Raw genomic sequence first — 24,960 nt, forward strand, 5'->3', positions numbered from 1 at the left:
TTCCCAGCGACGGCCGTAAGTGGCGGGCGGAAGCGGCCCTAGAAGCCCGCCGTAAACGGCTCCCTCGCGCCACTTCCGGCCGGCTTCTGCAGACGACGCTGGTGGTCGATCGTGTGGCGCCGGAGGACGTTCCCCGCGGCCGGAGCCATGGAGATGCCGCTGCCCCCAGATGGTGAGACCCAAACCCACCGAGAGACCGTTTCTCTCTCCCTGGAACCTCCTGTTGGCCGGCCCCGCCTCCCGGAGTCCCTGGGTCTGGGAGGGGGCGGGGCTCGGCCTCGCGGCTTCGCCTGCGGCCTCTCCCGTGGGTCCCCGCATTCCCAGCGAGCGTGTGGCCCCTATCGGGACCCGTACAAGGACGGCCTCTTTGGGGCCCACCCCCTTGGGGTCCCCGGCACGGCGGACGGGGGCTGGGGCGCCGAGTTCCCCGGCTTTGGGCGGTCGTCGCTGACGCCCCGCGTGGCCTTTTCTCCGTCCTCCAGACCAGGAGCTTCGAAATGTCATCGACAAGCTCGCCCAGTTCGTGGCTCGCAATGGGCCCGAGTTTGAGAAGATGACTATGGAGAAGCAGAAAGACAACCCCAAATTCTCGTTTCTGTTTGGAGGCGAATTCTACAGTTACTACAAGTGCAAGCTGGCGCTGGAGCAGCAGCAGCGTGAGTTCCCTCCGGCACTCAGGCCGCCCCATCGAGCGCTTCCTTTCTCGGACTCTGCCACAAACCTCTTTCTTTTGGGTCGTTTACTGTCTGAAGTGGAGCAGCTCGGTCCACACGATCCCTGTTCTGCTGTTCCCACGGGCTTGCACAGAGCGGCTGCTGGGTGCCACTGTAATGGAAAACAACGAGGTTTTCGATACTCCTCCTGGGCTCTGGATCAGGGATTTTGCTGTTGTTTTTCAGACTGATGACGGAGATGAGCAGGAGTAGCGTGATTGTTTTAGTGTTTTCTAGGGAGGAAGTGATAGAGGCCGGATGGGAGCCCATGGGACAGGCACTGCCCAGCCCCCTTTGCGGTCTCCCTGTGGGTCCAGCAAGGCTTTTGTGCGTTTCAGGTGCCTGCAGCACAAATCGAAAAGAATTATTCCTCTGAGTTTTAGTTCTTGGCAAATGTTTATCAGTGTTCGTTCAGTTGGGCAACACGATTCCAGTCCTGCTCTCAAGAAGGTTAAGGTTAGGAAGCAGAGGTGGCCTTTGAATAATGGATAGTCACCAGGTGGTGCGGCTGCTCAGGGCAGGTATCCTATCTGTCATGTTCAGTACCCAACCCCCAGTCTCTAGATTGCTTGAATGAATAACTAGGAGTTCGCCGGGTAGGTGGACATTGAGAGGTGGTTGTCCCCTGAACTGCATGCTCGGTGAGGCCAGATAGACCTTGTTTGGGTCATTGTACCTTAATCTGTAACACACAGTTGGTGTTCGATTAAACAGCTTGAAAGGAGGCTGGTTGTAGTGGCTCCTACGGTAATCCCAGCACTTTGGGAGGCCAAGGCAGGCAGATCACTTGAGGTTAGGAGTCTGAGACTAGCCTGGCCAACACACTGAAACCTTGTCTCTACTAAAAATACAAAAATTAGCCGAGTGTGGTGGCCCGCGTCTGTTGTCCCAGCTACTCGGGAGGCTGAGGCGGGAGAATCGCTTGAACCCTGGAGGTGGAGGTTGCAGTGAGCCAAGACCACACTATTGCACTGCAGTCTGGATGACAGAGTGAGACTCCATCTCAAAGAAAAAGAAAAAGCTTGAAAAGTGGCCAGGCGTAGTGGCTCATGCCTGTAATCCCAGCACTTTGGGAGGCTGAGGTGGGCAGATCACTTGAGGTTAGAAGTCTGAGACCAGCCTGGCTAACATAGTGAAACCCTGTCTCTACTAAAATTACAAAAATTAGCTGGGTGTGGTGGCACATGCCTGTAGTCCCAGCTACTGGAGAGGCTGAGGCAGGAGAATTGCTTGAACCTGGGAGGTGAAGGTTGCATTGAGCCGAGATCACGCCATTGCACTCCAGCCTGGGTGACAGAGGGAGACTCTATCTTAAAAAAAAAAAAAAGAAAGAAAGAAAGAAAGAAAGAAAAAATGCTTGAAAGGAGGCCAGGCACAGTGTCTTTCTTGTGCCTCTAATCCCAGCACTTTTGGGAGGCTGAGTCGGGCGGATTACTTGAGGTCAGGAGTTCAAGACCAACCTGGCCAACATGGTAAAACCCCATCTCCACTAAAAATACAAAAAATATTAGCCGGGCATGGTGGGCACCTGTAGTCACAGCTACTCAGGAGACTGAGGCAGGAGAATCGCTTGAACCTGGGAGGTGGAGGTTGCAGTGAACCAAGATCGTGCCACACTGCACTCCAGCCTGCGAGACTGAGCGAGGCTCTGTCTCGAAAAAAAGAAAAAAAAACTTGAAAGGCTGAGAGAGTAGGATGTTGCAAAGGTGCAGTTTCTTGAATAAGAGACTGAGAGAGAGGGGGAGAGTTTGTGTGTGTATTGACAGGCACAGTGGCACACAGCTGTGCCCCCAGCTACTCAGGAGACAGGCTGGAGAGTTGCTTGAGCCCGGAAGTTCAGGGCTATAGTGCACTGTGTCAATTGAGTGTTTGCACTAAGTTCAGCATCAATATGGTGACCTTTTGGGAGCTGAGGACCACTAGACTGTCTAAGGGGTGGCCCAGGTCAGAAATGGAGCAGGTTGAAACTCCCGTGCTGATCAGTAGTGGCATCGTGCCTGTAAATAGCCACTGCACTCCAGCCTGGGCGACGTAGCCTGTGTTTAAGAAAAGAATGTGCTTGTGTGAGGGAAGAGTTTGATCTGGAGTGTTAAATGCCAGGGGAAAAGTTTGTGTTTTCTCACTCAATCCAGGGATTTTTCTGATGCCTATTTGGGTTCGAGATGAGGGGCCGGGGTGGGCAGGGAGCGATCAGCTGTCTGAAATCGTAAGGAAAATATTGTATGTGCTTATGCGTTTCTAGAGCGGTCCTCCCTTAGCCCCAGCACACCAAGTTTAAAACCATTTCTAAAGGCAGCGGGAAGCCACAGGAGTTTTAAACAAGGGACAGAGTGGCTTGGGTTGTGTGGCCGGTGGTGTAGGACAAGCTAGAAGGACCAGCCTGTTGAGCAGTGAGGCCTGCAGGGGAGCGAGCAGGGCAGTTGTTCAGGTGAGAGATGGTGGGGTCTAAATTAAGTCAACGTGTTGAGCCTGAGGGAGGGAGGGTGGGGGGCAGGTGGGGTGAAGGGGTAGAACCCATGAACTTGGGGGCCAGTTGGATATTGACGACCTGATGGTGTAATGAGCAGGGGAGGAAGACACCTCAGACGGTGCTTTGGCTTGGATGACTGAGCTGAGGGCTGCTTTGCCTTTCTTGGGGGGGCCACTTGGAAGCTGGTGCCGTTATAGGAAAGGAGAGGGTGCTTATAGCCCAGGAAGATTAAAGCCAATAAGTGCTTTCCTTCTTTTTTTTTTTTTTTTTTTTTTTTTTTTGAGATACAGCCTCAACCATATCATATGGGGTCTCACTATGTTACCCAGGCTGTCTGTGAACGCCTAGGCTCAAGTGATCCTTCGGCCTCAGCCTCCCAAGTAGCTGGGACAACAGGTACACACCACCATGCCCAGCTTGGAAATCAAATTTCAACATGAGTTTTGGTAGAGATGAACTATTTCCAAATCTTAGCATTTCCCTTACCTTATCTGTATAAGATGGGATTCACAAAACACACAGAAGCACTTATATTTATTTGGTTTTTAATATATGTACTGCTAAGGTGAGCACTTACTTGATTTTTCAAAAATTAAAACCAGTAATTAATAAGGCTCACCCATAAATAAGGAGAAGAAACCAATCTTAAAAAAGAATTGCAAATAGTATACACAGATACTACCATCCCCCTTCAGACAATGGACTTTGTGGTCTTCCCCTTGAGTTGGCTGGACTTAGTGACTCATTGTGGAACGTGAAAACAGTAACTTGACAGGAGAAACCTGGCAGACAACCACCTAACCAAGTGATCAAGGTTAGCATCACTTAAGTCATTTTTTTTTTTTTTTTTTTTTTTTTGAGATGGAGTCTTGCTCTGTCTCCCAGGCTGGAGTGCAGTGGCACGATCTCAGCTCACTGCAACCTCCGCCTCCCAGGTTCAAGCCATTCTGCCCCAGCTTCCTGAGTAGCTGGGACTACAGTTGCATGCCACCACGCCCGGCTAATTTTTGTAGTTTTAGTAGAGACGAGGTTTCACTGTGTTAGCCAGGATGGTCTCGATCTCCTGACCTCGTGATTTGCCCGCCTTGACCTCCCAAAGTGCTGGGATTACAGGCGTGAGCCACCACACCTGGCCTCTTTTTTTTTGTTGTTGTTGTTTTTTTTTTTTTTTTGAGACGGAGTCTCGCTCTGCCGCCCAGGCTGGAGTGCTGTGGCCAAATCTCAGCTCACTGCAAGCTCTGCCTCCCGGGTTCACGCCATTCTCCTGCCTCAGCCTCCCGAGTAGCTAGGACTACAGGCGCCCGCCACCTCGCCCGGCTAATTTTTTTGTGTTTTTTAGTAGAGATGGGGTTTCACCGTGTTAGCCAGGATGGTCTCGATTTCCTGACCTCGTGATCCGCCCGTCTCGGCCTCCCAAAGTGCTGGGATTACAGGCTTGAGCCACCGCGCCCGGCCTTTTTTTTTGGAGATGGAATCTTGCTGTGTTGCCAAGCTGGAGTGCAGTGGCACGATCTCCGCTCACTGCAACCTCCGCCTACCAGGTTCTGGTGATTCTCCTGCCTCAGCCTCCCGGGTAGCTAGGACTACAGGTACCCGCCACCATACCCAGCTAATTTTTGTATTTTTAGTAGAGACGCGGTTTCACCATGTTGGCCAGGATGGTCTCAATCTCTCGACTTTATGATCCACCCACCTTGGCCTCCAAAGTGCTGGGATTACAGGCGTGAGCCATTGCGCCCGGCCAAGAAGTGCTTTCTGCAGGTGATGACATCTTGGCTAGATCTAAAGGATGTCTTGGGGTTGGCCAGGTGGAAACTAGGGGAGAAAAGTGTTCCGGGCAGAAGACAGAACCCTTGGAGGGAATAGGGGACCCAGAGCTTAGGGTGGCTGAAGCCCAAGAGTAGGAGGGGTTCTTGGAGTGACCAGAGGTTGGGGTGCAGAATTGGGGGCCTGGCTTGGGGAGGAGTCGGGGCCCTGGCTTGAGGAGGGGTGAGGAGTGTATCCTGGAAGCATGGGAGAGACTCGTGGAAGGTTTCGGTCCGTGTTCTAGAGCCGGGTTAGCCACAGTACAGCCAGTTCTGCACCCCGCTTCTTAAAGCCTGGGTCAGCTGTTCTAGAATGGAGCTTCACGAACTCTGTGGTGAAGGACCATTTTGGTTTTTGTTTTTTTAAGTTTCTAACCTGTTGTGGACCAAAACTTTTGCAAAGCACAGTAACAGTGTGGACCGTGAACTATCACGTGGCTAGGAAGGTTTTGAAATGCTCACTTTCTGGTTCCATAACCATCTGTCACCCCTGGGTAGCCCAGGGACCACTCCTTAAGTGGCAGTACCGTGACTGCCATGTTGAAAAGAGGTGGAGGGGTGGCACCTGACGCAGGAAGACCGGTTCTGGGGTGACGCAGGTGACAGCAGATCCATGGTGGTGACATCAGGGACATAGACTGATTGGAGTGATGTCTAGGAGGCTGCCTTGACACCATGTCGCTCCTCAGTGGGAGGCACATGTACCTTCTGACCTGGGTTTCTGGGTGGACGGTGGTGCCAGCCATGGTGCGGGGAGCACAGGAGGGGACATCGGTGTAGAGGGTGAGAGGAAACACAGGTCCCTTGGAAACACAGTGGACCGTACAGTCGGTGGTTAGGGCCAAAGCTCAGGGAATCCAGAATGGAGATGATGGATTTAGGAATCACAGCGTGCAGCTGACAGTCACAGCGGCAGGAATGAAGATCTCATGTTCCCCTGGGGTTGCATAGAGCAGAGGACGGGGCTCAGAACACAGACCGCGCACCCCAGCATCTGAGGGTCCGACAGGAGAGGGATTGGTAAAGGGGGAGAAAGGGACTGAGGGGGCAGCACATGGAGGCCAAGGGAGGCAAGCATCTGCGACAGGCCCATGGGGCTGAGTTGAGCAAGGGTGTCCTCAGCTGCCTGGGGGAAGGTGGGGGGGTGACGGGGAGTGGCAGGCAGGCGCCAGGCTGAGATAAAGGGGAGGTGAAGATCTGGAGTGAGTCTTGGCTGAGAAATCGTTTAGAGAGGATCATGGGGTGAAGGGAGAGGTTTCCAACCCAGAATGTTCTGATGTGTTTATTTACTTACTTTTTTTTTTTTTTTTTTTTTGAGACGGAGTCTCCCTCTGTCACCCATGCTGGGGCGCAGTGGCGCCATCTCGGCTCACTGCACCCTCCACCTTGCGGGCTCAAGCAATTTTCCTGCCTCAGTCTCTCTCAAGTAGCTGGGATTACAGGTGCCTGCCACCACACCCGGCTAATTTTTTGCATTTTCAGTAGAGACAGAGTTTCCCCGTGTTGGCTGGGCTGATCTCGAACTCCTGACCTCAGGTGATCCACCCGCCTCACCCTCCCAAAGTGCTGAGATTATAGGTGTGAGCCACCACGCCCAGCCCGATGTGTTTAGATGCTGCTGGGGAGGGGGCGGGTAAAGAGGAAGGAGTTGGAGAAACGAGAGAGAAGAAATATTATGAAGCAGTGTCCCTTGGACGGTGGGAGGGGTGGGATTCGGTGCAGAAGTTGGGGGTCATCCTATAGGGTGCCCTTGGGTGCACAAACTGGAAGGCTCAGTCAGCCCCGAGACTTGACTTGAGCACCCAGTGAGGGGCAACACCTTCCACCTGATACCCCACCTCCCTTATCTTTGGTTTTGTCCTGGTCCCCTCGGAGTGGGGGTCTGGAGGGCTCCAGGGGTACATAGTCACATTCAGACCAGGCAGCCCCAAGACGGAGAGAGAGGCGGGTATCTTGTCCAGGGCCTCCTTACGAGCAGGGTCCCTTTCTCAGAGACCTCACCACCTGCCCCATCTGACCAGAGTGGGGACCTGCGCCCACCCTGACCCCAGCTTCTGCCAGCAGAATGGGTGTCTCACTGCTGCCTCAAACCGGATGCACCCCTGATTGCAGAGGAGTCTCTGTCCCCAAGGGCTGGAAAAGCAAGGAGAGTCAGTAGAAGGACAGGGCAGGCGTGGGGGAGGCTGCAGTGTGCGTTCGGGAGGTGCAGCTTCATGCCTTTCTGGCCAGATGTGCAGAGGCCTGGTGGCCGCAACATCTTAGGATGGTAGCTTAGGAGACAGTGGCAGAGGCCAGCGAGTGCCTGAGGAGGTCAGGGGATGAGAGGTGCCAAGGCGTGGATTCTGCCAAGTGGGACCTAGGTGGGTGAGGAGGTGGGCAGGCTCAGACTTAACTTGCACCGGACCGGAAGGACACTGTGCGAGGACTGGATGGTGCTGGCAAGAGAGTGGCCAGGGGACTTCCTAGGTTCTCCGAGGAGGGGACAGCCCGAAGATGGAAGGCCGAGGCTGGGATCCTGTGAGAGGGAGGGCAGGGCCCGAGAGTAGGAGGAGCTGGGTTTGTGTGGGCACGAGACTGTGCACAGGCCCTTGTGGATGGTGAGTCCCTGGGTAGGGGGAGGCTCCTGTGACTGAGAGGTGGCCAAGGGGACACCTAGACCGCCATCTGCATTCTCATGGGGCACCCCTCCTCCTCTCCCTCCAGTCATCTGCAAGCAGCAGACCCCAGAGCTGGAACCAGCCGCCGCCATGCCGCCCCTGCCACAGCCCCCGCTGGCCCCCGCCGCACCCATCCCGCCAGCCCAGGGCGCACCGTCCATGGACGAGCTCATCCAGCAGAGCCAGTGGAACCTCCAGCAGCAGGAGCAGCACTTGCTGGCGCTCAGACAGGTACGAGCCCACCCCCTCCTCAGCCAGGCACCAGCAACTCCCCTGTGCCTCTGTTTTTGCATCTGTTCACCAGAATGAAGAACAGATGTCAGTGAGGACAGGGCCCGCCCTGCCACCCAGGGCTTGGTGCGTGTCAGCCACTGTCTCCTCCAGCCCTGATGCCAGACACCGAGGCTGCTTCTCATCTCAGTGAAGCCTCTGGACATGCGTGCGCCCATTACCCTGGGGTGGACCCCCCGAGTGGGACTGTGGGGCACGTGTTCACCTTGAAGCTCCCCAACAGCGGTGGCCAGACAGTCTCTGGTGCCTACCATTGGCCCCACCACACAGTAGCTAGGTCACCTGGAGCTGTTGGTTGGGGAAGGACCCTTTTTTTAAATTATTATTGTTTTTGAGATGGAGTCTTGTTCTCTTGCCCAGGCTGGAGTGCAGTGGTGCGATCTCGGCTCACTGCAGCCCCCGCCTCCTGAGTTCAAATGATTCTCCTGCCTCAGCCTCCGGAGTAGCTGGTATTACAGGCATGCACCACCACACCCGCCTAATTTTTGTATTTTTAGTAGAGACAGGGTTTCACCAGGTTGGCCAGGCTGGTCTCAAACCCCTGACCTCAGGTGACCCACCTGGCCAGAAGGACCCTTTTGTCCTTCCTGGTCCAACAGTTTGATAACTTTTGCCAGATAGAATACAGGTGCATTGGCTGGGTGTGGTGGCTCACACCTGTAATCCCAGTACTTTGGGAGGCTGAGATGGGCGGATCATGAGGTCAGGAGTTCGAGGCTAGCCCGGCCGACATGATGAAATCCTGTCTCTACGAAAAATACAAAAATTAGCTGGGTGTGGTGGCGCATGCCTGTAATCCTAGCTACTTGGGAGGCTGAGGCAGGAGAATTGCCTGAACCTGGGAGGAAAAGGTTGCATGAGCTGAGATCACACGACTGCACTCCAGCCTGGGTGACAGAGCAAGACTCAGTCTTGGAAAAATAAATTAAAGAATACAGGTTCAGTGCCAGAAAAACGAGAGGAATAGAATACCAAACCTCCAAAACACCAGCCTCATTCTTCGTACTAGGTTCAGGGCGTAAAATCACACTGTCACGTTGCTCTCAGAAAGTTCCAGCTGGGCATGGTGACTCAGCCTGTAATCCCAGCACTCTGGGAGGCCAAGGCAGGCGGATCACAAGGTCAGGAGTTTGAGACCAGCCTGGCCAATATGGTGAAACCCCGTCTCTACTAAAAAACAAAAAAATTAGCCGGGCGCAGTGACAGGTGTCTGTAGTCCCAGCTACTCGGGAGACTGAGGCAGGAGAATTGCTTGAACACAGGAGGCAGAGGTGGTTGCAGTGAGCCAAGATGGTGCCATTGCACTCCAGCCTGGGCGACAGAGCGAGACTCTGTCTCAAAAAAAAAGAAAGTTCCAGAATGCTCACCCTCAGCTTCTGCCAGAGTTCATCATGGAGTGGGAGGCTGGCCTTGACCAGCCCTGACTGACTGCTGGTCCTCATGGCAGCTCTGTTTTTACCAGTTGCACTTTAACCTGCGTTTCCTGTTGAGGAATGAGATTGCCCCCCTTCTTGTTTCACCAGAGGCCATGGGTGTGTCCTCTCCCTCTATTGCCTGCTCACACCATCCCTCATTTTTCTTTTTTTTTTTTGTTGTTGTTGTTCACAAGCAAGGTCTTGCCATGTCACTCAGGCTGGAGTGCAGTGGTACAGTCAAAGCTCACCGTAACTTTGAACTTCTAGGTTCCAGCAATCCTTCCGCCTCAGCCTCCCAAGTAGTTGGGAACACAGGCACACGCTACCATGCTCTACTAATTTGTATTTTATTTGTTGTAGAGATGAGGTCTCGCTACGTTGCCCAGGTGGTCTGGAGCTCCTGGACTCAAGCGATCCTCCCGCCTCAGCCTCCCAAAGTGCTGGGATTACAGGCATGAGCCACCGCGCCCCGCCTTTGTTTTTTGTTGAGTTGGTTTGCAGAGGTTGTTTGTTCCTCTGGGCTGCAGTGTTTTCCTTGGCTACCTGGAGGGCAGGTGTTCTCTCCTGGTATGTCCTGTCAATGCCCTGCCCACTCTGGGAGGGACTGTCACAGATTCACGGCAGGCACGAGAGACAGAGTCTCCTCATGCTGGGGACAAGCAAGGGAGCTGATGGCCAGAGCAGCCCAGAGTCGGGGCATCCCCACCAGGTCCCCACCCCGCCCCTGCTGGGCCAGGCCGGCGGGCTCGGGCTGTGGGTCCCTCCTCATGTGCTCTCGGCCCCACTGACCCCCCACCCAGGAGCAAGTGACAGCGGCCGTGGCCCACGCGGTGGAACAGCAGATGCAGAAGCTTCTGGAGGAGACCCAGCTAGACATGAACGAGTTTGACAACCTGCTGCAGCCCATCATCGACACGTGCACCAAGGATGCCATCTCGGTGAGGGGCTGGGGCTTCCCAGAGCCCAGCTTCCCCCTGGTCCCACCCTGAGGCAGGACCCACCGCAGCCAGTTTGGGCTAAGGGCTGTTACAATGGGTGCCTTTCCCTCCCGCCTTGAGCACCCTGCTCACTCGTCATCGGCTCGATTGTTGCAGGCTGGGAAGAACTGGATGTTCAGCAATGCCAAGTCCCCGCCGCACTGTGAGCTGATGGCCGGCCACCTCCGGAACCGCATCACGGCTGACGGGGCGCACTTTGAGCTGCGGCTGCACCTCATCTACCTGATCAACGACGTGCTGCACCACTGGTGAGTGCCGCCACCCCGTGCCCAGAGCGCCGCTCCCTCGCGCTCCTCCTCAACCCCTCCTGGGTGGCCGCTTGCTCCAATCAGTAGCTTGGCTTGGCCTGTCCCAAGACTAGGGGGCACTTGTCCAGGGATCCTGGGCCGGGGGGCCTCTGTGAGCCGCCAGGCTTCTGTCTGCAGGACTGCAGGGTCTAGGCGTCCTGTGCACCTTCACTGCATGCCCCGTCCTCTCCCCTAGACCCCAGCCTCACCTGTCACATTGCTGCCGCCTCGGGGCCACTGTCCCCTGCACTCCTTGCTCTCCTGGGGCAGCTTCTTGGCGTCTCCTTGTTGCCTTCTCGGCCATGGCCTCCTTGACCTCTGTGTCTGTCTCCGGCCCTCGTCACTGATTTGCACGCGTGCACACACGTGCACCTGACTTTGCTCAGCCATCGGGACCCTCCTTTGGGGTCCCCTTCTCCAGCCCTGATCCGACTCTCAGACTTCAACAGAGACACCTCTGCCGACACTCTGTCCCCACCCACCCCTCACCCCTTCCCACTGTTGCTGTCTCCACCCTCCCCAAGGTTGGTTGAATATTTCCTTCTACAGGGTCACTGGGGCCCTTCTCACAAAAATTAGCAAAAAAAAAAAAAAAAAACCAATAGAACCCCAGGCCAAAGGCCTGCGCACACAGGAGGAAACAAGCACTGCTACTGAGCCTAGCAGGCAGCAGTCTTGGCCAGGCACCTCATGCGCCTCTGCACTGGTCCAAGCTGCCAGCACCCATCTCACCCCATCTACCACATGCAGCACTGCCTGAGTCCCTCTTCCCTCCCCACCTCAGTCCCTGTTTCTCTCCTGCTGGGAAGTGAGCTACGGCTGCGCACCACCTCTGCCCTTCTGCTCCTGCCTCCACTTCTCCCTGCCTTTGAATCAGGGGCGCCTTGCATGGATGCACCGTTTCCTACATTCTCCAGCTACGCGCCTCTCTAGCTCCACTCTGTCCGAAGCCATGTGCTGCTCATCCATCCTCCTGGCTGCCCGGCCCAGGCCCTTGCTCCCCTGAGCTCCCTGCGGCAAGCTGGGGGTTGAGGGGCTTTGAGCTGCTCCCCTCCTGTCCCGCGTCCCTCTGTGGGGGCAACCATCTCCCTGCGCAGCTGCAGGGGCCTCCCAGGCAGCTACGCAGAGTGTCCAGTGCAGCGCTGCCCTGAGAGGACATGGCCTCAGCGTCTCCCCCGACTGGGCCTCTGGTCGCTCTTCTAAAGCGTTCTAGGTGCCCGAAGGACTGAGTACCTACCCTCTTTCCTCCTCCCGAGAGGCCTGGCCTGGGCCGAGGTTTCCTTGTGCATAGCGAGTGGCAAGGGCAAGACCCCCACTCCGCAGCAGTCCCATCCCGCCCATTGCACACAGGCAGGGGCTCCTGCGGACCCCACGTCCTTTCACCCACAGCACCACCCAAGAAGGAAGGAGGGAAGGTTATTTCCTCTCAAGGGGACTGGACTGAAAGGCCTTGCTCAGAACGGCCCCAGGCCACATTCTCTCCCTCCCCTGCTTGCTGTTTTTCTGTCTGTCCCCTTCCTCGAGCCCAGGCACCAGCACAGGTCTCGTGGGAGCCCAGCCATTGCCCCGACCGGGTTGGGGACCCGATTCCCAAGAAGGCAGAGGGCGCTGAGGCTGGAGCCGTGATGGTAACGGGCGCGTGGCCGGGTCCCGCCCCAGGGCCCTGACGCGCGGAAAGTCTCTCCCTCACAGCCAGCGCAAGCAGGCCCGGGAGCTGCTGGCCGCCCTGCAGAAGGTCGTGGTGCCCATCTACTGCACCAGCTTCCTGGCCGTGGAGGAAGATAAGCAGCAGAAGATCGCCCGGGTGCGTGGGCCCTGGGCCGGGGGTTGGGCGAGACTGGGATATGCAGGCCTTCCCGTTCCCCGCTGACCCAGCCTCTCTCTTCTCCCACCCCCAGCTCCTGCAGCTCTGGGAGAAAAACGGCTACTTCGATGACTCCATCATTCAGCAGCTACAGAGTCCGGCCCTGGGGCTTGGTCAGTACCAGGTGAGTGTCCCTGCCCACCCATGCCTCACCCTATAGCTGGGGCGGATGCCTCAGGAGGGCTTGGGAGTGTGGGGACAGCAGCTGCCACCCTAGCAGGTCCCGGAAGCCAGAGAGCCCATGTACCCTGCTTGTGCTAGGAGTATCCAGTGGGTGTTGACTGGAGAGTCCCAGGTGACATTCCCAGGCCTTGGGTGTGTCTCCCTGACTTTCCTGGCACCCTAGAACCAGGCGGCCTTTCGGAGTCCCTGCATGTGGCCCATTTGCTATGGTGGTCAGGCATGTTCCTGCGTGATGGAAGCGTGAGGAAGCCCAGACGTGGCTTAGGCTGTGGCAGCCCCTCTTGCCGAGAACCACATGGCAAGTGGGAGGCAGAGCCCATGAGCGTGTCCCAGAATGTTGGTGGGCAGCGTTCTCTGAGCAGCCACCCGGCGGCCAGGACACAGCTGTCATCGCTCGTTCCTGTTGTCAGGGAATTGTGAACCACGCTGCAACGAACAGCCTCGTCCCCACATCTCTGGCCAGATCCCAACACACACACTGATTGCCCAGACTGTATTGGCTGTTTCACATGATGGTTCCCTGTCCACCTGCCCCAGGTCCCCCAGGCTCTGCTGCTTTCCAGGCGTTTGTCCTCTGGTGCCAGACAGCAAGCCCCAAGGCCGTGTACTGAGCAGTGGGTGCTCTTCTCTCTTCCAGGCCACCCTCATCAACGAGTACTCCTCGGTGGTCCAGCCAGTGCAGCTGGCCTTCCAGCAGCAGATCCAGACCCTCAAGACGCAGCACGAGGAGTTCGTCACCAGCCTGGCCCAGCAGCAGCAGCAGCAGCAACAGCAGCAGCAGCAGCTCCAGATGCCGCAGATGGAGGCTGAAGTCAAGGCCACGCCTCCACCGCCTGCCCCACCCCCGGCCCCAGCACCTGCCCCTGCCATCCCGCCCACCACCCAGCCCGGTATGGGGCTCCCTCAGCCCCTGCCCCCAGGAAGCAGCCCCCAGAGGCTAGGCAACGAGTGTAGTCAGAAAGCAGTCTGCCACCCTCAGACACAGCTCTGGTTCCATCATCCCAGACCTGCTCCTAGACCCAGGTTTTCATCCATTTACAAGCACGAGCCCAGTGACATTAGAGTAAAACTCCAACTGTTCCATTCCTGAACAGCAAAAGATGTGTTTCCTGTTCCCAGAGAAGAGAAAAATAGAGGAAAGGTACCCAGATTGCCCATGAGATTGAGGCTGCAGTGAGCCGTATTTACACCACTGCACTCCAGCCTGGGTAACAAAGCAAGACCCTGTCTCAAAAAGAAAATGCAATCTAGGGTCGCTTCTGAAAAAGACACATAAATACTGAGGAAAATCTTAGCAGAATCTAGCAAAGGATTTTAAAATTACATTCTGATCAAAGAAGATTTGTTCCAAGAACATGAGGATTGTATAGGATAGAAAACAGATTGTGGGGAAATGGTCTTTTAATTAGAGATTGTGGGGAAATGATCTTTTAATTAGATACCGGAAAAATGTCTAATCAAATTCAATGTGGACAGAAATTCTTCAGCAAACCAAGAGGGCAGAAGTGAGGCATGTTTCTTGTAAAGCTTTGAAAAGGACAGATGTATGTCATGTTCAAGGTCAAAACCTCCCCTCTTCCCCATCCCCTTCCTGGAGGCCGGTAATGGTCATGGTTTTAGTGGGGTCCTGAAGCAGTCATCCATTGGGCGCTAAAAGTCATAGCCTGGTTTGCTCTGGGGTGGTGTGGAGAGGAGACAGCACCTCCTGCTGCCAGGCCTGCTCTAACAGCCTGTCACTTGGATTTAGATGACAGCAAGCCTCCCATCCAGATGCCTGGCTCTTCAGAGTACGAAGCCCCAGGAGGGGTCCAGGATCCCGCAGCCGCCGGCCCCCGGGGCCCCGGGCCGCACGACCAGATCCCACCGAACAAGCCCCCTTGGTTTGACCAGCCTCACCCTGTGGCTCCTTGGGGCCAGCAGCAGGTATTGATTGGAACCTGGGGTGGGAGCAGATGGGCACCCTTGGCCTGACGGGGCGGCCTCCCGTATGCAGTGGGATGGGCGTTGAGTGGCTCACTGGGAAACACAAGGGATACTCTGTGGCAGAGCTTATGCTGGGTTAGTGACAGCCCTGTCTTCCTGTGGCACGGGGACAGGTGGAGTGACAGGTCTTCATGTCCCTTCCCCGAGCTTTGATGGCTGGGGCTTCTGTATAGTATAGATCCCCATTTTCCTGCGGGTGCAGGGGAGTTTAACGCCGCGAGGCACGGCAAGGCGTTCTGTTTCCTGTCCTTCTGAAACGGTCAGCTAGCTGAGTGTCAGTGTTTTGTCATCTTGGAAAGAACAAGGTGCTTTTAAAAGTAAGGAAAGGAGGTGTCAGAAATGTCAGGCATGTTGCCCCTGGGAGACCTCAGCAGCTTTGCTATGGGTCACATACGCCTGGGCCAAGGCAGGGGCCACCTCATCTGGCACAGCATGGCTGGGAAATGCCCTGGAGCATGCTGGTTCCACTCAGAGCACTGAGGCACAGCCCCTGGCCTTCCCAGGCGCGACCTCCCCCTTGACCATGGGGCCTGGTTGGCTTTGCAGCGTGGCCTTTCCGGGTGACTCCCTGTCCACAAGGACAGGTGTAAAGATGGCAAGGAGACTGGCTCTGGACTGAGACTTGGTGGTTGTGGCTTTAAGCCTCACACGCCCAGCTTCAGGACATGAAACTGAACCTCACTAAAGATTGGACACGCCCATAAAGACAGCTCCCGCCTCCGAGTGCTGGCCGGGAGCCAGATGGTGGTGGCCGTTTTGCAGGTACCCTCAGCTGGGAGAGCAGTTCTTGTCCCTGTTTTGTGGGTGTGGAAACAGGCCCTTAGTGTCTCCAGCCTCAGTCTTTTTGCAGACCAGAGGATTGGGCTCAAGACAGTGGGCACGCCTCTCACTGAGGGTCCCCTCTAGGCCAGCAGTGCGTCCTGCAGTCCACACTGAGAAACAGCAGCTTGCCCTGCCTGACTTGGCCACGTGGAGTCTTAACATGTTTAGAAGTAATTTCTTGAGGTAGGAAGATTGCTTGAGGCCAGGAGTTTGGAGTTTGGGACCAGCCTGGGCAACAAAGCAAGACTCCATCTCTACAAAGAATAAAAATAAGCTGGCATGGTGGTGCACTCCTGTAGTCCCAGCTGCACAGCGGTCTGAGGCAGGAGGATTGATTCAGCCAGGACTTCAGGCTTCGTTGAGCTATGGTCATGCCACTGCACTCCAGCTTGGGTGACAGAGTGAGTCCCTGTCTCTAAAACAGAAAAACAAGGCTGGGCGTGGTGGCTCACGCCTGTAATCCCAGCAGTTTGGGAGGCTGAGGCCCCCCTTAGTAGGGGTCATCAGCACAGTTACCCATCTGTGACCCTAGACACGGGCCTTCTCTTTGGCCTCTGTGTGCCTCCCCTCCCCAGCCCAAACTGGAGTTTGCCCTCTTGGCTTTAAGTCTCCAGAGCAGGAGCTAGTGAGGGAAGAGCCTCCTGTCTTCAGTCCACAGGAAGATGCTGGCTTGGGTGGAGGGTCCTCAACCAGGCCCTGAGACAAGGATGTTTGCGCCGCAGTGTGTCTGGGAGCTGACCCCAGCAGATGGCTTTTGGGGAGATGGGGAGTGAGGCAGGGCAGGTGGTGTCAGAGTGAGCCCCGCCCCGTGGGTGCCTGGGATGCTCTGAGAAGCAATACTGTCTGTGCCTCCGCCCCATTGTCCCCAAGGGGCGAGGGAGCTGCGTTTGTCTGGCAGTGGTAGTGGGGAGTGCCTCCTGGAGTGCGGGGCCTGTATGCGGGTGCAGCATGCCCCAGCGGCAGAAGCAGCCCTGGGACTGAGATGCAGGTGCAGCTGTTGGGGGTCTGGTCCTTTCGCAGCAGCATGTGGTCCGGGCTGAGGGCTGGTGGCCAGCATCGCGGCGGGCATCAGCCTAGGAGGCTCCCTGACGTGGCCAGCGCAGCGCCTCCATGGTCTGAGCCAGCGCTGTGATGCTGCGAAGCACTGGGGCCCAGACCACGCAGGGCTCACGCCTGTCCCTTCCCTTGCAGCCGCCAGAGCAGCCGCCCTACCCGCACCACCAGGGCGGCCCACCCCACTGCCCCCCCTGGAACAACAGCCACGAAGGCATGTGGGGCGAGCAGCGTGGTGACCCTGGCTGGAACGGCCAGCGCGACGCGCCCTGGAACAACCAGCCTGACCCAGCCTGGAACAGCCAGTTCGAGGGCCCCTGGAACAGCCAGCACGAGCAGCCGCCCTGGGGCGGGGGCCAGCGCGAGCCGCCCTTCCGCATGCAGCGGCCCCCACACTTCCGGGGGCCCTTCCCGCCCCACCAGCAGCACCCACAGTTCAACCAGCCTCCACACCCCCACAACTTCAACCGCTTCCCGCCCCGCTTCATGCAGGACGACTTCCCGCCGCGGCACCCCTTCGAGCGGCCGCCCTATCCCCACCGCTTCGACTACCCCCAGGGGGACTTCCCTGCCGGTGAGTGTACGGGCGTCCGGGTAGGGGCTGGCGGAGGCACCCACAGCTCGCCTGCCGAGCAGGCTGGTAGCACTGCTTGTGGTCCTGGCGTGCTCCCGAGTGCACAGTGACAGGCACAGGGTCATGGAACGTCCAAGGAGCCCGGCCTGGGTTCTCAGGAAGTGGGGACACAGACTCTGCCTTGCTGCCCTGATTAGGCCAGGCTGGCTGCAGAGGTGCAACTCCATCCCCTCCTCCCAGCGGCGCTAGGAGCTGTGTGCACTCTCTGCAGATGCGGCAGATCCAGTAGGAAAAGCTTCCCGCTGTGGGTGGCCGTGGCTAGGGCAGGGCGAGGCCTCGTTCTTTCTACTGCTGCAGCTTGCTTTTTGCATCAGTTTTCCCGTTTGTTTATTTTATTTACTTTTGAGACAGAGTCTCACTCTGTCGCCCAGGCTGGATTGCAGTGGCAGAGGCTCACTGCCAGCTCCGCCTCCCGAGTTCACGCCATTGTCCTGCCTCAGCCTCCCGAGTAGCTGGGACTACAGGCACCCACCACCACGCCCGGCTAATTTTGTGTTTTTAGTAGAGACAGGGTTTCATCATGTTAGCCAAGATGGTCTCAATCTCCTGGCCTCGTGATCTACCCGTCTTGGCCTCCCAAAGTGTTGTGATTACAAGCGTGAGCCACAGTGCCTGGCCCAATTTTCCTGTTTTATTAGTTCGTTTAAAAAATCAACACTTGGCGTGGTATCGGGTGCCTGTGGTCCTAGCTGTTCGAAGGCTGAGGTTGCAGTGAGCTATGCTCGCACCACTGTGCTCCACCCTGGGCGACAGACCCTGTCTCAAAAAAAAAAAAAAAAGGCCGGGCGCAGTGGCTCAAGCCTGTAATCCCAGCACTTTGGGAGGCCTAGACGGGCGGATCATGAGGTCAGGAGATCGAGACCATCCTGGCTAACACGGTGAAACCCCGTCTCTACTAAAAATACAAAAACTAGCCGGGCGAGGTGGCGGGCGCCTGTAGTCCCAGCTACTCGGGAGGCTGAGGCAGGAGAATGGCGTAAACCCGGGAGGCGGAGCTTGCAGTGAGCTGAGATCCGGCCACTGCACTCCAGTCCGGTCGAAAGAGCGAGACTCTGCCTCAAAAAAAAAAAAAAAAAAACTAGTTTTGTTGTTTTTTAAAAAATTTTTGATATTTTATTTTAAATAGAGATGGGGTCTTGCTATGTTGGCCAGGCTACTCTCAGTCATCCCACCTCAGCCTCTGGAGTGGCTGGGTCCACAGATGTGAGCCACCATGCCCAGTATGTTTTTCATTCAATTTATTTCTAATCTTTTAGGGCTTCCTTTTTTTTTTTTTTTTTTTTTTTTTCTTTGAGACAGCGTCTTACCCTGTCGCCCAGGCTGGAGTGCAGTGGTGGAATCTCAGCTCACTGCAACCTGTGCCTCCCAGGTTCAAGTGATTCTCCTGCCTCAGCCTCCCTAGTAGCTGGGATTACAGGCGTGCACCACCACACCTGGCTAATTTTTTGTATCTTTAGTAGAGACAGGGTTTCACCATGTTGGCCTGGCTGGTTTCGAACTCCTGACCTCAGGTGATCTGCCTGCCTCAGCCTCCCAAGGTGCTGGGGTTATAGGTGTGAGCCACCGCGCTTGGCCTTTTGTTGTTGTTGTTTGTTTTTTTGAGACTCTCACTGTGTCACCCAGGCTGGAGTGCAGTGGCACAGTCTTGGCTCACTGCAGCCTTCTTCCAGGTTCAAGTGATTCTCCCACCTCAGCCTCCTCTGTAGCTGGGATTACAGGCACCAACGACTATGCCCAGCTAATATTTGTATTTTTAGTAGACAGGGTTTTGCCATGTTGGCCAGGCTGGTCTCAAACTCTGGGCCTCAAGTGATCCACCCGTCTTGGCCTCCCAAAGTGCTGGGATTATAGGCGTGAGCGTGCCCAGCATTGTATCTTTAAATACATTCCTGATTATAAATGTAGTTTGGAGACCGCTGGGCACATTTACTGCTTTTACTTTTTGGCTTGGGCTGTCATGATAAAGTCCCACAGCCTGGATGGCTTAAACAGCTGGAATGTATTTGTCTTAAGGATCTGGGGGCTGGAGGTCTGAGGTGAAGGTGTGGCAGATTCGGGTTAGTGTCTTAGAGGCCTGTCTCCTTGGCTCATAGGTGACCGTCTTCTCTCTACGTGTTTGTGTCGTAATCTCTCTTTATAAGGGTACCAGTCACATTGGATTAGGGCCACTATGGCTTCATTTTAACTCATTTGTGTCTTTAAAGGCCCTGTCTCCAAATACAGTTCTGTCCTGAGCTAGGCTACTGGGGGTTGGGACTTCAGCGTATGGATTCGGACGGTCACGACTTAGCCCTCACATTGCAGTTTGGGGGTTTTGTGGTTCTCTTCCCTCAGCCTCAAGCTCTCTCGGCTGTGCCTATGGGTGCGGGACAGGCCTCTCAGAGCCTGGCTCCTCCCTGCCTTGCTGCCTGGTCTAGAGCAGTGAGAGAAGGTGCTGGGCAGACTCCCAGGAGGGTTGGCTCCTGGCCCCTCACTGAGGCCCTCCCCTCCAGCACTTGTCACCTAGGAGATCCTGACTGGCCTGTGGTCCTGAGACAAGTCTCTATTTTGCAGAAATGGGCCCCCCTCACCACCACCCTGGCCATCGCATGCCTCATCCTGGTATCAACGAGCACCCGCCCTGGGCTGGACCCCAGCACCCCGACTTCGGCCCTCCCCCCCACGGCTTCAATGGGCAGCCCCCACACATGCGGCGACAGGGCCCGCCCCACATCAACCACGATGACCCCAGCCTGGTCCCCAACGTGCCCTACTTCGATCTCCCTGCTGGGCTGATGGCCCCCCTCGTGAAGGTAACGCCCCGCGGTGGGCTGCAAGCTAAGCATGCTCACCACGCTGGCCCGCATTTCTTCTGGTGAAAAGTGAACACACGGGACCGGGTGCCTCCTGGGGCGCCCCTTCCTTATCTTCCACTCCCTAGGGACCCTGATCCATCAGTGGGAGGTGTCTGAACTGGAGTTGCATGGTGTGGCCATGAGCAACGCCATGTCTGCCCTACCCCTGGTATCCCTCCCGCTGCGAGGAGCTTCAGCCTTGTGGGGCCGGCTGGGCTATGAGGCTCAACTCCTTCCTTCATCCTTCTCGGTCCAGGCCCTCAGAAGCACCTTGTCCCAGGGCTGCTGATGGAGGGAATGTCTTAGAAGGAGCCACCTGTGAGCTGTGCCTGCCAAGCACACAGGGAGGGGGTGGTCCTGGAGGAGCCAGGCAGGGCTGGCAGCAGCTGGTACCAGTGTGGGGTGGCCGGAGCATAGGGCAAGAGGAGGTGAGGCAAGAAGGGGCCAGGGCTGGGGCTCTGGGGCTCCAAGGGCGTGCTAGCCACTGCCACTTCCCATCCTCCCTCAGACCCGTCCATCTGAAGTCCAGGTGCCATGAGCAGCAGAGAGAGCTGTGGGCGGGGGGGCCCAGGCAAGCCAGGCAAGGCAGGGCCTCAGCAGGAGGCAGAGACGGAGCAGAAGGAGACAGGCCAGTGGGCTCCAGGGCTGGGGCTGAGGCTGTTCTGAGGGAGGGGCCCAGGGTAGGCACTGTGAGCAAAGGGTGACGTGAGGGGCCTGCCGCATGCCTGTGAATAAACCAGCGGGTATTCCTGTCACCTGAGTTTGGAGACCATGTCCCCTGTGGGTGATTTTCTGAAGAGAGAACCCTGTGATTGTCACCAGCCTCAGAGCAGCTGTGACCCACCATGGTTGGTGTGGGTTCCCCAAGAGGGAAGGATGAGGAGCTCTAGTGCCCAGGGCACCCTTGACACTGAACCTGGGCCCTGCCCTGACCCCACTCCCTGCAGACCTTGGGTGGGCCTGAGAGGGCTCTGCCCAGGCATAGTGACAGCTGGGTTCTCTGCTGCAGCTGGAAGATCACGAGTACAAGCCTTTGGACCCTAAAGACATCCGCCTTCCGCCCCCCATGCCGCCCAGCGAGAGGCTGCTGGCTGCGGTGGAGGCCTTCTACAGCCCCCCATCCCACGACAGACCCAGGAACAGGTAAGGGACCCAGGCCGGTGGGGCGGGCAGGAGGCCTCTGTCCCCTCTCCCAGCTCCCAACAACCACACCTTCTGCCCAGGCCAGAAAATGTAGCTGTCCCTCAGGAGAAACTGCCCCCCTGCCCCTGAGTGACAAGTGTCTGTGTCATAGGCACAGCACACACGTGGCCCTCAGTGGAGGGCATTTTAATGGAGACACATCAGAAGAACTTAGGGAAGGTGTGGTATGGCGGCACGTCTCAAGCAGCCGGCTGCCACAGGGCCGTCAGCCCACCCTTCCCAGTGGTCACCCCTTCTTTCTGTGCCAGGCTGCAGGCCTGTCCACCCATGAGTCAGTGTTCCTGTTCCCCAGTTCCACAGACCATGAGTCCCCACCACCTCAGTGGAACAGCAGGGTGGCAAGGGCGTGGGCACCAGAGGAGCCACTGGGCTGCAGGAGGACAGCCCGGTGGGAACGCTGAGCCAAGGTCCGCTGCACCCATGCTCGGAGCCCACAGCCACAGGGCCATGTACTCGCCAAGGTTCTGTGGATTAACTCCTGATGACTTTTCCACGAGTTCCTGTGAGTGGGCGTCACGTGGTCACACAGGGAATGCCGTGTCTTACAGTGAAGGCTGGGAGCAGAACGGCCTCTATGAGTTCTTCCGAGCAAAAATGCGGGCCCGGCGGAGGAAAGGCCAGGAGAAGAGGAACAGGTAAAGCACAGACGTCTGCAGTGGCCGGGCGGCCAGGGCCCACAGCTTGCGATGGGAGGGCTTAGAGTAGACCCCAGACGCGCTCAGCATGTCCACCCTCACACAGCCCGTGCCTGTGGGGCGCTGTTTTCCACACGGCCTGAATTTGCACAGCAGCAGGCTCGGCCACACAGTTTAGGAACTTGATACTGCTGTGTGGCTGTGGCACCACATCCACAGCCACACTCCTGCATCTGGGGTCGTCCAGGAACCTCAGGGCCAGGGTGGGCTGCCACAGGGGCACCTGATCATCAGGCCTCTCCCCACAGTGGACCCTCAAGGTCTCGGAGCAGATCCAAGAGTCGAGGGCGTTCTTCCTCCCGCTCCAACTCAAGATCCTCCAAGTCTTCAGGCTCGTACTCAAGGTCAAGGTCGCGCTCCTGCTCCCGCTCCTACTCCCGCTCCAGATCCAGGTAGGCAGAGGCTGCCGCAGGAGGGCAGTGCCCGAGGCCTCTTCCTGTGGCCTCCCCGTGACGCCTGGCTGTTGCTGACCATTGGGCACCCTTCCCTGCAGAAGTCGGAGCAGGTCGCGCTCCTCCAGAAGCCGCTCCCGGTCCCAGTCACGGTCCCGGTCCAAGTCATACTCCCCAGGAAGACGACGCCGGTCACGGTCCAGGAGCCCCACCCCGCCGTAAGATCCTGTCTTAACTGCCACACTGGTAACGCTGGGATGCTGCAGTGCTTTGCTGTGAATGTGGAAACATTGGTGGTTAGGAGACTATGTTAGGAGTTAGGCTGCCAGCATTAGCCCAGGGACAGTGGCACCCTCACCCTCACCACAGTAGTCACTTGGCGAAGCCTGAGGCGGTAGCTGGGGTCTGCTTTCTAACCATCATCGGGGTTCGGGGTGCCCTGCTCTCGATGCTGAGCGTGGGGTGGGGGCCAGCGTCTGGAGCCCCCTTGTCTAGCTGAGACAGGATAAACGGGTAGAGACGCAAAACCTGCATACAGTGTCACCTGGCGACAGTGAGCATGCACACAAGCTGCAGCTGTGAGGCCCTCATCACTGTCATTCCAATAAATGTCTCAGTTACTTCTTAATAACCTGTCTCGATTTTAGTTCCTCTGCTGGTCTGGGTTCTAATTCAGCACCTCCCATCCCTGACTCAAGGCTCGGAGAAGAGAACAAAGGCCATCAGATGCTGGTGAAGATGGGTAAGGCGGGGGAATGGGGAGGGCACGGGAAGGGTCCTCAAGCGTGCTGGACCCGGGAGTCACCAGCACTTTCTCTCCCTCAATGCATGTGGGGATGGATGGAGTCAGGCCGGTTCTCTACCCATTTCCCATGTCTACACTGGCTGTCTGGACATTCATTCCCCCATGTGCACCCCCATCTGCCCCCGTCCTGTCGTGATTGTGACTGTGCATCTCTGTTTCCAGGCTGGAGTGGCTCTGGTGGCCTCGGTGCGAAGGAGCAAGGGATCCAGGACCCCATCAAGGGCGGGGATGTCCGAGATAAGTGGGACCAGTATAAAGGTGTGGGCGTGGCCCTGGACGACCCCTACGAGAACTACCGCAGGAACAAGAGCTACTCCTTCATTGCCCGCATGAAGGCCAGGGACGAGTGTAAGTAGGCGCCCATGCTGGGAGGCGCCGTGCCGGTGGCCAGCGGTGCCGACTGTGGGACCTTCCTGGCTGACTGGCAGTGGAAGATCACAGTGACAGTTCAGTTCTCACACCGTCTCCACTTGTGGAGAGCCACAGGAAGCGAAGGAAGACCAGCGCATGCCCAATGGGAATGCCATGCTCCATGGCGTGGAGGGCACGGGCGCCACCCACAAACCACACCAGGAGGCACTACAGCCACCAGGGCCCCAGGCTTGTTTCCCTTTACAGTGAAGCAAGAAACACAAGATCCTCCGCCCTGAGTAAGAATTCTTCACCCATGAAGGGATGGATGTGCATCTGCCCTAAGTCAGATTGAAGCCTCCTCTTAGGCTCCAGGAGGAGCATGTGCTGGAGGGGTCGGCCTGGGCCAGAGCCGGCGCCCTAGCTCCGTCCTCCAGCTCCCAGCGCTCACCGACCCTGACCGGGCTTCCCCTCGGCTGTGTAGGGGACAAAGCTGAGGCCCAGTGCCATGACTGCCCGCAGATTGAAAAACAGAAACACAACTTTTTTGACTTGACTTGCAAAGTGAAGCAGAGTTTTCATTTTTATTCCCCTTGGTTTAGTTTTAGAAAGAAGAATATTGACCCGAGAAGGGGCCCAGTGAGATTCTGAAACCCACTTCTTCGAAGGAGTACTGGCCCTTAGTTCAGTTATTTTAGTTGTTTAAGTTGATACTTTTTTTCTGGAATGTAGCCATTTGCTGTTATCTGGGAAACAGAAGATTCTAACAGGAAACCAGCCTAAGACACTTCAGGTCGAGCGCTTCCTCGGAGTCCGTACCCGTCGCATCCCCTGCTTGAGTTTCGCACTTGGAAGAACCCTGCACCGGCTGGTGTGTGCTATGGCCCGTCCCATCCAGAGTGTGGAGCCCGACCCCAGCCAGCACCTCCCGCTCCGTCATTTCATTTCATACCCCTGCAGGGAGGGGAGGCCAGTTGGGAGCTGCCCCTGCGGAAGCTGGTGGGCAACTGCTGGGAATCGGCCACACGTGGTGTCCATGGGCAGCCTGGCGCAATGCCATTCATTTGTACAAAAACATTTTTGAAAAATTCTTTTCAATAAGATGTGAAATCCTCCAACTTTTCAACCCAACGTGATGAATATTTGATTTTGTTCTAGATTTCCTGTAGCTGTGAATTGTTAAAATGTATGATTCAGGATAAGACGTAAACACGTGCTGTTAGTAATTTCTTGTGGATTTCATTGTTTTGCCTTCAAATAAAGCCTTTTTTTAAAGACCTTTCTCCCACACATGTGTAAGTCAGAAGTGTGCTCAGTGAGCTGAGGAGACGCATGTCCTGATTCGAGCTGTGCAGCCTGGGGTCACAGGCTTCGCCCAGGGGCTCACGTGGCGTCCTCAGCGTGCTGACCTGGTCCCATGTCCATATCCTCGAGCAGGGCTTCTGCTGTCCACCCCGCCTTCCTCTGGCTCGCTGGGATGCCAGGACCTGCCTGGGTGGAGCTGC

General features: G+C 56.7%; 1 protein-coding gene and 1 long non-coding RNA gene across 3 annotated transcripts; one reads left to right on the top strand and one right to left on the bottom strand.

Moving 5' to 3' along the window:
- On the top strand, window positions 1–24,743 carry CHERP (calcium homeostasis endoplasmic reticulum protein). 2 transcript variants are annotated; one of them, XM_033198601.1, is made up of 17 exons: window positions 1–172; window positions 483–656; window positions 7,692–7,876; window positions 10,152–10,289; window positions 10,446–10,597; window positions 12,296–12,440; window positions 12,535–12,624; window positions 13,321–13,573; window positions 14,431–14,606; window positions 16,680–17,115; window positions 19,729–19,967; window positions 21,019–21,152; window positions 21,761–21,847; window positions 22,156–22,299; window positions 22,401–22,517; window positions 22,947–23,041; window positions 23,267–24,743. In XM_033198601.1, the coding sequence occupies exons 1-17, from the start codon at window positions 148–150 to the stop codon at window positions 23,458–23,460; spliced, it is 2,784 nt and encodes a 927-aa protein (XP_033054492.1). In that variant the 5' UTR covers window positions 1–147; the 3' UTR covers window positions 23,461–24,743. The 2 variants fall into 2 exon arrangements, with proteins under 2 accessions (XP_033054492.1, XP_033054493.1); XM_033198602.1 differs by having other exon boundaries at window positions 12,329–12,440; window positions 23,267–24,732.
- Window positions 2,641–17,958, bottom strand: LOC117075855. Its single transcript, XR_004434160.1, has 2 exons — window positions 17,927–17,958; window positions 2,641–2,749 (listed from the first exon to the last, which is right to left on the bottom strand). It is a non-coding gene; the product is annotated as an uncharacterized LOC117075855 (long non-coding RNA).
- Window positions 24,744–24,960: the final 217 nt, after the last annotated feature.

The sequence above is a fragment of the Trachypithecus francoisi genome, unplaced genomic scaffold (genome assembly GCF_009764315.1).
Source record: "Trachypithecus francoisi isolate TF-2019V2 unplaced genomic scaffold, Tfra_2.0 Lachesis_group5, whole genome shotgun sequence".
In the NCBI taxonomy this organism is placed as follows: Eukaryota; Metazoa; Chordata; class Mammalia; order Primates; family Cercopithecidae; genus Trachypithecus; species Trachypithecus francoisi.

Coding starts and splice junctions, on each gene's coding strand:
- CHERP (XM_033198601.1), top strand. CDS start 148: ATGGAGATGCCGCTGCCCCCAGATG. Junction 657..7,691: donor GGCGCTGGAGCAGCAGCAGC/GTGAGTTCCCTC, acceptor CTCTCCCTCCAG/TCATCTGCAAGCAGCAGACC. Junction 12,625..13,320: donor TGGGGCTTGGTCAGTACCAG/GTGAGTGTCCCT, acceptor TCTCTCTTCCAG/GCCACCCTCATCAACGAGTA.